This window comes from Phyllopteryx taeniolatus, chromosome 10, assembly GCF_024500385.1.
Source record: "Phyllopteryx taeniolatus isolate TA_2022b chromosome 10, UOR_Ptae_1.2, whole genome shotgun sequence".
Classification (NCBI taxonomy): Eukaryota; Metazoa; Chordata; class Actinopteri; order Syngnathiformes; family Syngnathidae; genus Phyllopteryx; species Phyllopteryx taeniolatus.
The window spans coordinates 24,487,253-24,501,775 of NC_084511.1; the positions used below are offsets into that span (position 1 = coordinate 24,487,253).

At 40.4% G+C, this 14,523-nt stretch overlaps 1 protein-coding gene across 3 annotated transcripts in view; it reads right to left on the reverse strand.

Moving 5' to 3' along the window:
* The window catches only part of slit3 (slit homolog 3 (Drosophila)), a 235,356-nt gene that overhangs the window by 67,364 nt on the left and 153,469 nt on the right, over positions 1–14,523 (reverse strand). For all 3 annotated transcript variants that reach the window (XM_061787697.1, XM_061787696.1, XM_061787695.1), the window contains 6 exons: positions 10,541–10,704; positions 9,004–9,148; positions 5,917–5,988; positions 4,496–4,567; positions 1,931–2,002; positions 839–982 (listed from right to left, as the gene is read on the reverse strand). In XM_061787697.1, the coding sequence (XP_061643681.1) occupies positions 839–982; positions 1,931–2,002; positions 4,496–4,567; positions 5,917–5,988; positions 9,004–9,148; positions 10,541–10,704 (669 nt within the window). The remainder of the gene's footprint in view (positions 1–838; positions 983–1,930; positions 2,003–4,495; positions 4,568–5,916; positions 5,989–9,003; positions 9,149–10,540; positions 10,705–14,523) is intronic.

Sequence of the window (14,523 nt, forward strand, 5' to 3'; positions counted from 1 at the left end):
TATTTTTAATAAATGGACACCCAAACAGGCGGCTGTTTAGAGCGTCTGCCTCACAGTTCTGAGGACCGGGGTTCAATCCCCGGCCCCGCCTGTGTGGAGTTTGCATGTTCTCCCCGTGCCTGTGTGGGTTTTCTCCGGGCACTCTGGTTTCCTCCCACCTCCCAAAAACATTCGTGGTAGGTTCATTGACAACTCTAAATTGCCCGTAGGTGTGAATGTGAGTGCGAATGGTTGTTTGTTTGTATGTTCAGGGTGTACCCCGCCTCCTGCCCGATGACAGCTGGGATAGGCTCCAGCGCGCCCGCGACCCTAGTGAGGAGAAGCGGCTCAGAAAATGGATGGACGGATGAATGGATGGATGGACACCCAAACAACAAACAACCAAACAACCCAAGCCTGCCTTCCTACATTGCGGGAGTTTACAGTGACTGGCTAGTATTTCAAGCACTGCTCGCACACTCAGATTGTCTCACATGTCAATGTACAGTAGCAGGACCACTGATTGGTCTCAAGACGGTTTCACACTGCCTTCCCATCAAATTACAGATTTACTCGCTTGTCCCTTTCAAACAGACCTCAGAGTGCACGTTCACATAGCTGTTGCTGCATCACACAGTCAGATAACTAGATCCTTGGCGATGTATATGATGAGCATTTGGGGGTTAGACGTTTTTAGGCTTTTTATAAAAGTTCCTCTGCAGATTTATTGTAGTTTGAGAATTGCACGGCGGGTCGACCAGATGAAATGTTCTCAGGGAACTAATGTAAATTGTCAACCCCTGACGAAAAAGGATACAGCGATATACATTTTTTAATCAGAGACTTGGTAAGTACTTACAGAGTTTTGATGGAGCGCAGTGGTGTGAAAAGTCCTTTGCTGATGGTTTGTAACTTGTTGTCGTACAGCGACAGCAGGTTGAGGTTGTGCAAGTCCTGGAAGGTGTTGACCCGAAGACAATTGATCTTGTTGGCGTTCAGGAGGCTGAAACAGGCAAGGATTTAAGAACTTTCACATTGTCCTGTATGCTTACATGGTGAGAGTTGACATTTTAACGGCATAAACACATTGTTAGGGTCTTAAAAGTAGGTAGGAGATGGAATAACGAGGGATATAACCTTTGTCTCTACCCCAATCATCCATCCAAATGTGCAGAAAATTTACTGGCTGGATTAGCTCATCCTTATTGTCTTTGCTTGACTTCACTTTACGAGGGGAAAAAGCCAGGAACATGAGCAATTTCTGCTGGTAGATTGCAATGTTTGCAAGGACCATATGTCACACTTGCATTGAATTATTTATTTTGACCACATCCTGTAACGGTGCCACAGTTTTGAATGTCATCTGGCAAGAATTTATGATAAACACACTTAGTTATTTTATCAGACTGTATCGTTATTATTGTTCATTGTGACACACACAATGAAGGACAGATCCAAGGGATAGGTTAAAGTCTTTTTACATTTTCATCCATCCATACATTTTCTGAGCCGCTTTATCCTCACAAGGGTTGCGGGAGTGCTGGAGCCTATCCCAGCTATCTTCGGGCAGGAGGCGGGGTACACCCTGAACTGGTTGCCAGCCAATCGCAGGGCACATAGTAACAAACAACCATCCGCACTCACATTCACACCTACGGGCAATTTAGAGTCTTCAATTAACCTACCATGCATGTTTTTGGGATGTGGGAGGAAACCGGAGTGCCCGGAGAAAACCCACGCAGGCACGGGGAGAACATGCAAACTCCACAAAGGCGGGGCCGGGGATTGAACCCAGGTCCTCAGAACTGTGAGGCAGACGCGTGCCACCTTTTTATATTTCCCTATAAAAAAAAATATTTTTACATATCTGTTTTGGCTCATAAGTTGTGTATTCGATGGTCAAGTCATAGGCTATATTTTAGGATATTATTGACTAGAGTACAGTACTTACAGTAGCTGCAGGGACACCAGGCCGTCCAACAATCCCTTTGGTAGCTCTGTGATCTTGTTGCCATAAAGCACCCTGCATGGAACAGTCAACAATGACATCATTTAGCACACAAGGTAAATAAATTCCGAATTTTGCTGTTGGAATTAGACCAGTTGAGTGCCCTCATGGAAAACCAACATACTGTATACTGTAGTATAAATTGATACGGTGCTATGATTGGCATCTGTGGTTATATGTTTTCTATGTCCACCATTCTGAAACAATATATTCGTTGATGTTGACCCACCATGTACATACAGTACACACAGTGGAAACACGAATCAGCCAAAACATTGGGAACACTTGCACAATGTAATGAGTTATAATTGAACATTTTACGTGTGTTTTTGTACCATCAATTTTGAATCACAGCAGTTGGTGTCATTAGAATACACGAGTGATTACAGTCTGCCTCATGAACAATAGCAACAGGCGGATGTGTCGAGCCGACTGCATGCATTTCAATTAGAGGAAGACACCCGCTCCCCTCCTTTGAGACCTTCCTGTTTGGCCACATGCTGTTTCTTTTTTTCTTTGACCACCTGGCTGTGCCCGTTTGTAACATGTATTTTGATCGGATCGTTTGCATGTAGGGATGTATAAAGATTTAGCTTTAAGACCCCCTCTTGGCCAGAAATTCGAGATGTTGCATGTTGAATTGCATCTGCAAAGTAATTAACTGTGCGGTTAACTTTGTCTTCAAGTGCTTGTTTTAGGTATTCTCTATCAGAACAAGTATTCTTTTCTACAACAGAGTCAACAAACGAGCTTAGTTGTGATTGATGCTCGTAGAAAGGTAATCGTTAACATAGATTGTTATAACACTGTAGGGGCAATTTGCATCGAGATGTATTCCTGATGTCAAGACCATCTCATTACGTCACATAAGAATGTCAAAACATTTGAAGCAGCTCTTGGTCTGACGCTATCATAGTGCAGTACAACCACAAAGTTAAATGACCACAATGTAACTTATCAGACATAGTCTGAATGCATTCCAATACATAATGACGCAAATTACAATCACAATAATGAGCTAAATTGTAAAATAATACTTTTTTTTTTTTCATTTTTAGGAAAAAAAACCCTACTTAGACTTAAAAATGTGTAATATTTTCTCACTGTGGCGTATCCAAATCTGAGGTTGATGTGCCATGCTCTATTCCTGCCGCACACGCGACTATTCACTTCACTCAGGTGATTTCATTTTTTGCCTCATCACGCCTCAGCTCTCCTGCACTGACAGAGGCCACATCTTAAAGTGTGTGTGTTTGTGTGCGTGTGTGTGTCTCACTCTTAACACCCAGCAGAGAATGCACTTTGCCTGCCCTTTCTTGTCCGTCTGTCCGTCTCGTTTTCACGCTCCAGATTGATTCAAATTAAACTGTCCTTCATGTTCTTATCGCACTTGGCCCTCTTACAGACACGCAAACATCATACACGCTGGGTGATTACATACACAAACCGGGCCACACAAATCAATGTACGGTATGTGTGTGTGTGCGCGCATGCGCGCGCATGTGTATCCCTCCCCCCTTTGGGTGTCAGCCACAATATTTGGATTTTCTAAATGACTGGAAATGCAATTACTTTACCCAGTGATGGGCCACACATTTGGTACCTGGGCCTTTGGTGGGGACGTTCCCGACTTAATCTACCTCTTAATACCACCACAAATTTGCCACGTACGTCATCTGGAGCAGTTCACAATGAACATTTATCTAATAATATGACAACAATGTAAAAATTGAATTAAAAAAAAAAAAAAACGATTAAAAAGAGTAATTGACGTGCCCCCTATAAAAAGGTTTATAACCATCTATTGATGCCATATTTTGGCAAAGCACTTTTCTATATTAGACAAGGCTATGGCCAGACTAAAGGAAACTCCTTCCCTCACTTCATTATTGTTACTTGGCACCAAGATGCCACAAATGGGTGCCAATGTAATAATTTTAAATTACATTGGGCTTTGGCCTGAGCACAGAAACAGTGAATGACGTTGACGATGAATAGTTTCCGTGAATAACAAGGGATAGGTTCCAACCCCCTGAAAAACAAATCTGCAAATAGGCGACTTCAAAATGGCAACGATAACACTACACATCATGTCCACCAAAGATGAGGGATTAGAGCTGGGTTCAGCACACTCTGCACGCTTTTTTGGTTTTGCACTTACGCACTCGGAGTGACTCAAAAAAACAACAACATTGCTTTTATATGGTTGATGGCTTCCCCTAAACCATTGGACTTAACAATTTATTTTCTGTACCTCAGTAATATGTTTTGTTTGCCTCTTCCAATAACAAAGCGCAAAACCTTTTTTTCTAAATACTGGAAATGAGCTGTCAAGATGTTTTGTTTGAAACACCACGACAAGCTGGGTTGCGGTCGTCCTCACTATCCCTAAATATTAGAATTTCGGTTGTAAATATAGGTCAGTGCGTCTGATAGTGTTTAGGCCAGCAGAGAAGAGCTTTGGCCTCGACTTCGCCGCTTGTGTTCATGCTCGTGCGGGACACTTACAGGGAGGTGAGCGAGCGGAGGCCACTGAAGGCATCGGCGGCGATGTCGGAAATCTGGTTCTTACTCAAGTCTCTGTTGGAGGAAAAGAGGGAGGGGGGGGGGGGGGGGGGGAGTTAGTGCATTAGCGATACAGATGTCCTAGAACTGTCGGCCACAGCATACATCAGCAGAGGTCAAGGGAAGGCGTGCTAGTCAGGAGAAAACGAGGAAGTGGGTGTAAGTAAAGGAGCTGGCGGATGATGGACAGGCAGATTGGATGAAATGCGACGGACGTGCGGAGTGAGGGAGGCAAAAGGAGAAAGAGCGAGAGGCGTGTTAAGTGCGCGTCGTTCACATCCAGGAAGCAGGATTTATTATTGAACACTCCCGATGATGGGGGATGATTGGGGGGCTGAGCAATGACCTCACGTCCTTGCGAGCAGGCACGTGCAGAGACATTTTTTTTTATTCAAACTATTAGTAAAAACAATAGTATATATTTAACTTATGTATTGTAGATAGTATTTTAACACAATCAACAGAGTAAATCAAGTTAATAAAACCTTTAACAAAGGAGGTGAAGGGAACCATACGTGCACCAGAGAGCAGTGAGGTGCACAATTCTTACAAGGTCAACTAAATGCCCATCAGATATCAAAACACTTTGAGGGGGAATTGATGACAGAGAGGGTAATTATATATATTTTTTAATTGATGAATGAAAAAAAAAAAAGGGCTTCAACGGAAAGGGCACTTTTTTTCCATCCAGGGGAAAGGGGCTGGTGCTGGAGCACCACTAGGGGTAAATCTGTGCACGTGTCTGCTTGCGAGGGTAAGTCGCGATGTCAGGCACCTATTAGCACGATGAAGGAGGAGACCATATGTGGACAAAAGTTTTGGGACAGGAAGTATAAATGGAAGCGCTTCAATCTTTGTTCTAGATGAGTACAGTTACTCATATGTTTTAGTTACCTTAAATCCATTTTTTTTGGTACTAAAATGCTATAGTGTTTAAACAGAGGACTTGAGCACATTACATCAAGTCAACTTTTCCAATTTTGGGATTTTTAAAAGGCCTCGAAGCAATCACATTATTATTCAATATTTTATATATATATATATATATATATATATATATATATATATATATATATATATATATATTCAATAGTATTCAACAGAACTCAGATGCTTGAGGAACCTGCAGTGAACATTTGTTGATAAGGCATCAGATCAAATGAATTTAAATGGATTTTGAATTTTGTTCCTGAAGTACAGTAAGAGTATTTTTGGTGCATTTTTAGATGACATCTTAATCAAGTGCGTGTGTGTGTTACATTGATGTAATCCATGGTAATGTGAATGTATTCATGCATGTTGTAATTTGTGTGGAAATGTCGACTGTAGACAAAGATTTCCCAATCTGGATTGGACAGACTTACATCCTCTTAAGCTTCTTGTAGGAAGAAAAGGCTCCTGGCGGGACACTTTTGATCAAGTTCTGCTCCAAACGACTGAAAAGATACACAAAGAAGGGAGATATGAAGTGAAGGTTAGATAATCATAAATCATTTATTGTGTACTGCTGGAAATATAAAGGAATTACAGAGAATACTTGAAATTGCAAAATTGTAGATATGACTATAACAGTGCACTTACAACTACTGTATATTTAATGTAAATTTTCCATTGAATGACTAAGAGTATTTTGTTGCTCAGTAACCGAATTTGTAGTAAATGTTGAAGAAATGAAATAAAACGCGTGAGGCAGCACAGTGAAGTACTGGTTAACATATCTGCCTCAGCATTAAGAAGTTCTGGGTTTGAATCTTGCCTCACCACCGCTTTTCACAGAGCATGTGTGGGTTTTCTCCAGCTTCACAAAACATGCATGTGAAGTTCATTGAAAACAAAATTTTCCATTGATAAAAATGTGAATGCTTGTTTGTCTATACGGGCCCCGTCATTGGCTGGCGTCCAGTCCAGGGTGTACCGCCATCTCATTCTAAAATCAGCTGGGACAGGCGCCACCCTAATGAGGAAGAGGACGGATGGATGGATCATTTATTGTCGTCACAGTGATCCAAACCCAGGAAGCAGACCATCATGCGCACATTACTTTGTAGAGCCCGTGTATTGGAGTCAACCATAATGATGCAAACGCTGGCACGCGGGATAATTCATCTGTCATTGGCGGCGGTGCACTGCTAATATTCTTTTTTTTTTACAAATAATTTTTTTGCGAAAACAAAACATTTTGCACGCTACTTTCGCAAGCCAAGGGCTGTCTCGCTACAAGACTGATTACACTGGCAGCATTACTGCATTGGTTCATTTGGAAAAATGCACTGCGGTTGACTAGTCGCATCCAGTTCATGTATTCTTAATGTTTGCTCGTTTGGAGGACATGACAATGGAAGATGAAGGAGGAAAACCCTGTGGATGTGAGAGGAGTGGAGCCAAGGCGAGTACCAGGGTCAGCTGTCAGGATGATGAATGGGATCTAACCAGACCCTCTTATCCTCCTACTCTTTAACCCACACTGTGGTCTGTTCTTGACCTCTGTGCTTTTCGCATTTATCCATCCATCCATGTGGACATGTTGGCCAGGATTAAAAGCCGTTTGGGATGTGAACCTGTTTTAGAAGTGCCTACATGCTCCTTATGTTGAATACAGTGGTGCATTGAGATACGAGGGTAATTGACCACGCTCGTAACCCAAATCATTTTTTCCCCACTGAATGGAAATGCCCTCGATCCATTCCAGAAGCTGGGAAGTTTTGTGCCAATACTGACTGCTATTTGGAACTGTTCATAATTCCGTCTACATTTGAAGTGGGGTGTGCAGACTTGTTGATGAAACATGAAACCAGATGACATAGAAATGTAAAGTAAAATCATGTTTTTTGTGTGTGTATGCTGGATTTTGCTATTTTATATACAGGCATTGAGTTTCCATCAAACAAGGGATTTAATTTATGGCAGAAATGTTGCATTCTATAGAATTTAAGTTTGAAGGACCTTAAAATTCTAGAATTCCCTGCTCGTATTGCAACCCTAAACACAACCTTACTTGTTTATTGGCTCGTGTCCTGCTTTCTACGTCTCCCCTCGTACATGAGTTTTCACTGCGAACCAACAACAACAACTAATTCACACAAGGGTGCCGACATTATGAAAGAAGTACAGCTGTCGATAAGGACAATGTACAAGCGCTAGTTATGAAACTAAATCCTCCTTGCGGGAGACGACACAAGGTTGAGACAAAGGCACTTAGAGGCTTAACACAATAGGACGCATTAAAGGGAAGTCACTTTAGAGGCACGAGGAAAAAAAAATCTATAAGGCTGAGGTGACGATTAGATGATGATTGAAACATGGAGGACATTGACTTGACAGTGCACACACACTTACGGTTCACCCGCATTTGGCAGCGATCCATAACACCAGCAGGTAGAATTTTGACATTGACCCAACTGATGTATTGGAATAGATATGCAAGTTAATCAAATTCCACTGTCGACATTTGATACATGTTAACCGGCCACAATACTGGGTACACACATAATGAATGAGGTTTCCAAAGTGGTTGAGCATATACAGTAAATGCGTGGAAATATATGATTTTATAAAGGAAGTTTCAATGACACATTTGGGAAATATTTTGGAACAAATATTTTTTCTCTGATTGAATGGGAATTAGCAATACATTTACAGTAGTTGTTTTATTCAAGATGCTGCAGCAATACAGAATATATTTTCCCAACTACTGTATATTCAAGTCCACTGTACAATTTAGAAAAAATAAATACATTTGGGGAAATTTTCACCATTCCTGATAATTCATGGATATTTGCAACAATAACCCAAATATTTATATTAATTACTTAACACAAATCACATTCATTGTTTGTTTCTCTTGCAAGCTGGTTTGCTCAAACCTCCCCATTAATTTCCATTGCACGTTTTTTTGGTGTTTTTTTTAAATCCCCAGAATTGTGGAACTTTATAATTGAAATCCAATAAAAGAGCTGTATCAAAAATTGTTTCTTTATAAAGAAAACAATGCTGAACTTTCATGCTTATCATTTCACAATGTTTATTATTGTAGTTTGCAGTGGTGTACGACTGCCCTAGATCATCAGCAAAATTCTACAGTAGAAAACAGCTCTCAGAGAATTTTTAACAAAACAAAGCAATATTTATGTATTGCATTTATTTTTATTTTTTTCAAGGAGCCTCTTTGCTGGATTGGGCAGGTGTTTGGAATTGTAAAAGATGCAATACACATGAGGACAGTATGCATTTTCATGTTATGTGAGTGTGTGTACTGTATACAGTCAACTAAAATTCTGACTTTCACTTTAACTTAAAAGTATTTTTTTTTCCCACGACTACAGTTCAAATCGAGTTGAGTACACCCCCCAGTCGACTACCCGGACGCACGCACGCAAGCCCACAGTGTAGAAGTGTAGAAGTCAAAATATGACTATTAAGTAAATGTCTACTGAAATGAACAGCAGCCTTACATCTCTACGATGCCGTCCGGGAGGTTGGCGGGTATTTCGGTCAGGCTTTTGCGGCGACAGTCCACGATGTTGTTGTTGCAGGTGCAGCTGGGTGGGCACACCGCCACCAGGGGCGCACACGTCCTCGACTCGACGTGGGCGGGGCCTTTGGATAAATAGATACAATCACAATAAGTGAAGGAAACGATATGAAGGGATGGAAATGATACGAAGCAAATCAGATGCAAGACATTGCGTACTGGCCGATAAAATGCATTTGAAAGCTGCAATTCAGATATTTTTTTTTACCCATGTGGCTCAATTTGGATATAAACATACAATTGCATCAAGAGATGGAAATGGTAAGAAGTAAAGCAATTGCAAGATATAGCGCAATGCCCAATTAAAATGCCATTGCAAGTTGCAATTCAGACGTTTTTCTTCCATGTTGCCCTATTTAAATACATACATATAGGATACAATTGTATTAAGGGATGGAAATGGTAAGAAGTAAAGCCGTTGCAAGATAGAGCGCAATGACCAATTAAAAATGCAAGTGCAAGATGCAATTTTTCTTCCATGTGGCCCAATTTGAATACATACACATAAGTATACAATCACATTAAGGAATGGAAATGATAAGAAGTAAGGCAGGTGCAAGATGTTGCGCACTGACTAACAAAGCAAATTGCAAAATACAGTTCTGATGTTTTTCTCCCAGCTCGGCCAGTTTGGATTCAATAAATAAAATCGAATTAAGGGATAGAATTGATAAAAAAGTAAAGCAGTTGCAAGCTATAGATCTCTGACCAACAAAATCCAATTGCAAAAGAAAACGTTTGTATCCCATCTGGCCCAATTTGGATACAACCATAATATCTTTAGTGTCAGCAAATATAAAAAACAAATGAAGGAAGGACAGGAAATAAAAGCTGGCTTGCAAGGAAAATTCATGTGATTTCAAAGGGGGAAGAAAAAGTGGGGGGGGGGGGGGGGGAAGCATAGGTCCAACGGTTCAAACCCAGTATGCGGACTCCTGATGGGGACTGTGTAGGTATAAGCGATGAGGCTAAAGGCTAATAAAGAGAAATGCGCCTGACGGTCGATTAGCAGAGAGCTGAATCAGACGCCTATAAACAGTGATAGGAAAAGCCTCTCTTATGTCAGCCTTTTGGCTGAACACACTCTTTTTTGCATGGTGTCACCGTTAGAATAGACACCTTTATGCTGAGCTGTCTGAGCTCTGCATGATAACATGGCTCGTAATAAGGAGACAAGGATGTCTTAATACGCGGTATTAAAGTCAGAGTTGAGTTGCATTTAACTGACTGAAGATGATGCATTTGGGGGTATTTTGTACTATACAAAATTATTGGGCCACAATTAGCTTTAAAGATACTTTAGGAATGCTTCCAAGATATATTCAACACCATTCTATACAACGATAGATTTTTTTTCTATAGAGCTCTTGTAGAGGATGCAGGTGTTCCTAATGCTATGGTCGTTGTGATAACGCTGACAGCATAGGTCACACACAAAGCCGCACATATGAACTCACCGCTGCAGAGAAAATCCTTCTTCTGTACGTCGGGGACATTCAGGCCCCTCATGTGGGCGGGGGCCATGCATTGGGTGAAGGGCGCCAGGCCTCGCCTTGCTCGCAGCCAATCAGAGAGCCAGGACAGGTGACAGTCACAGTGAAGGTTGTTGGAGTGCAGGCGACTGAGGATGAGGAATTAAAAGAATATATTTTTTTATTTATTTTTTTTATTTTTTATTTTTTTAAACCACACAATTGTGAGCTGTGTGCCCATCCAAGAAATGTTTTGCCCTCATGTTTGAATGTAATCTTAAACTGAATCCTTGATTTAACAATGACTTCAAATGCGATCCCTAGCACCACTGCTGTTTTAGCAAACAGTTATCTACCGACCCCCCGGCCCCTACTCTGGCTTTTTAGATGAATTTGTTGCTGACCTAGTGACCCAATCAGATAATATAGTAACAGTGATAAACCAATTTTTATATTGACAGTTATTTGAAAATTGGCAAAATTGGTGCCCTGTAACAGATTAATTTCATCATCAATCTCCATTCATTCCTATGAGAAGATATATATATATATATATATATATATATATTTTTTTTTTTTTTCTTTCCTATCAGTTAAAACCCAACTTTGTTACTGATAGCTACAGCACAGTAGGTCAGAAGACTACAAACAGCTGTAATTACAATGCAGTGCAGTTCTACAGCAACCACAACAAAAATAATAATGTTAAATTAATAAAGTACTTCTTGGTTAAAATCAACCATACGCTTGAAAGGAGAATCTCCTGAACACTGGAATAAATGAGACTAAACACAGTGACAAAAATCAACGCGATGTATAATTTTCTAATTAACACTTCACATCATGTGCAACTAATGTTCCTATGAGACAATCACGTGTCTATCATTTAAGAGGCATTCAAACCCACTAAATCCTGTCGAAAAACGATCTCCCAGTGAGGTAATGTTCAGTGTTGGGTGCATTAAGGGATTTTTAACCCACAAAGCTGAGAGACTCTGAGGCGGACACCTTAAGAGTCACACGAGGGAGGAGGAGGGCAGAAAAATGGCAGGATGTCTTGTCAGCGTATTATACGCCGGTCGGGATACAGTATCAAGCCTTTCACAAGACAGGCCTCCCTTTGTAATAAAACCGAGGACAAATCCTGTTATGGAACAGAGATGGGCTCATTGATGCTAGCACCGGGGGTCGTGGGTTTTAATACCACTCTCCAATTATAAATCCAGTTTATAGTCAAACCCCCGCCTGGAGGTTGCCACGTCTCGGCCCACCCTCGGCTTGAGCCTTAATTACTGACAAGTAGGATTAAAACACGGGGCACAATAGTGTATGTGTGTGTATGTGTGCAATGAGTGCTGAGCTCGTGTGGTGCCCACTGGACTTGTGTGCACTTGATTGGCTTTATTGTGCTCAGTGTTTGTGGTAACCAAGGTCTTAATGCATCCAAAGATGTGCGTCTGTGTGTGTGTGCGTGTGCACGTGTGTGACAGGCACAACCTCAAGCCACAGGGGCACATTTTTATCACCGTTAAATACAAATTTAGCGAGAGTCGTTTATTAGAATTATAGAATGAGATGCCAAGTCAAGAGGTGACAGCAAAAAGATAAAGATGTGACTTAAAGCCTTCACAGCTACAAATTCAAATCGTCATCGGGTCATAACAAAGAGAGTGATATCTTTTGCCAACTTTGGCCATCTACAATGATAATAACAGTATACTGGACCAGCCAGTACACCACTAGCGCTAACTCCACTGTTCAGTTATGGGTAATGCTTCGACAGCAAAATCAGACATTATAAAACAGTCAAATTCTTCAAAATGCACGTTACCGTAAATTCTCGTGTATAATGCTCACCAATGTGTAATACGCACCCCCAAAGTTGACCTAAACATTCTGGAAAACCCTTCAACCTATGTATAATGCATTTTTACAATGCATGATTTTGCTTCTACCCATATGGTCAAAAGGAAGTATTATCTGTATTTTGTTAGTTTTTTTCAAAGTATTATTCTGAAGTTAAGCACTTTATTTAAACAATTTATTATTTAAAATACCTTCTATTTACTTAAATAAAAAGGGCCGTAAATTTCAAAATAACTGCTTTTATTTTTAAATTAACAGCTCTACTTTTATTTTGAAATTAACAGCCCTACTTTTATTTAGTAAATGAGACAACACTCAGTTGTGCTCAGATGTTTGATTACCCAGGCAGAATTTGTAAGATGGGTACAATTCTTTAAAGAAAACATAAGGACCAGGCGAAACATTAAATTTTATTTTAATGGGATTCAAATTAAACTGTCAAGCATTTCAGAAAAGTATTATCATTAAACAAAACCTAACCATGAATAAATTCATGATGGTTGTTTTTCAGTCATCAGTCGTATTTAAAAAAAAACAATATTTCACAAATTCTGCCTGGGTATGTAAACTTATGAGCACAATTGTACATATATGCAGTCATATGTACCCTTGTAATATTGGAATTAAAGTGTAGGCTACACATTTTGTATAACCACTAGGTGGCGGTGGTATATTAGAATGAAAGTGTACAATTTTTTCATAACCTCTAGGGGGCGGTGGCATATTGGAATTAAAGTGTACAGCTTTTTCATAACCTCTAGATGGCGGCATACATTTATAAAATGGGAACATCTTTTTCATTTCCCCTATACCCATGTACAATGCGCACTATTGACTTGACAATTTTTTAGGGGGAAAAAATGCACATTATACATGAGAAATTAAATCAATAAAATTGCTTCAAAATCATGTTGTCAGTTGATTGTAACGATATGAAAGACTCTTGGCATTGAACAATATTGTGTTGCGTCATGTTTGCATTACCCAATGTGAAGTAGCATTGATATGCAAACAGTGGGAGAAGAAGACGCTGACTAAGGAAGCAAAGCAACGTGAGCCGGGAGGCAGTCAGTCAGTCACTCAGTCCGCTTTGACAGACAACAGAGGCAGCAGGCGAGGCCGTCTGATGAAATGATATTGGATATTGGCGATTCGGCACTCAATCTGCCGCCAACTTGTCGCCCTGCCGCCGCCCGAAATCCAATTTTGTCCGGCTGATTTGGAGTGGCGGTATGAGCGTGAGCTTGCGCACGCACACACACACACACATACAAGCCTTCAGTGATAGGCTGGGAGATGGGAGCTGCCATTCAAATTTGAGGAGAAAAATAGTCATAAAACAGAAGTGGCTTTCGTGACTCTATATTGTGTTCAGTGGGTTTAGCTACACTCAACAGGTATGTTGGAACAAAAATCAACTTCTGTAACTGTTTTTGTCAAAAGGTTTTGCATTTTAGCGAATCAAGTAAGTATTTGATGAAGTACAACTCAGCCACACACATATTGGCTGGTGCACATTTTTCTTGGGCAGTTTTTCTGCAAAGCACACAGGGCAACTTTATTACATTGAGGGCCCAATGGACAGAGTTATATACTGTTGTAACTTCCTGGACGAAAACCTCGTTTCTTCAGAAGGAAAACTGAAGGTGGGCCATGGATTGTTTTTCCGATTCGAAAATGAGGTAAAATGTATGCCAGGGCAACAAAGGAGCGGCTGAAGAAGCATATTAACGCAATAGAGCGGCCTATTCAGTCTTCAGGCCTTAAACCTGTCACAGCCAACAACCTTGAACAATTATTTTGTTGCGGAGGAGGTTGAGTTAAGGCAACTAGCCTTCTTGTTTGTTGAATTTTTTGTCATTTTTCTTTTTCTTGTTTTCTTAAGCAATTCTGCTATTAGGCAAATGAAATGCACGATCACAGACGACCACAAGGTATACTGTTTCTACATCCATAAAAGTTGTTCAACAAATCAATATTAAGTTTACCTACGATGAAAGTGTTGTCTTTTTAATAACATTCAATCTATGAACAGATAAACACGTCATATCTTTTTAAAATTGATGAAAAAAAATACAATTTTCAGTCCATGTTTAAGTACA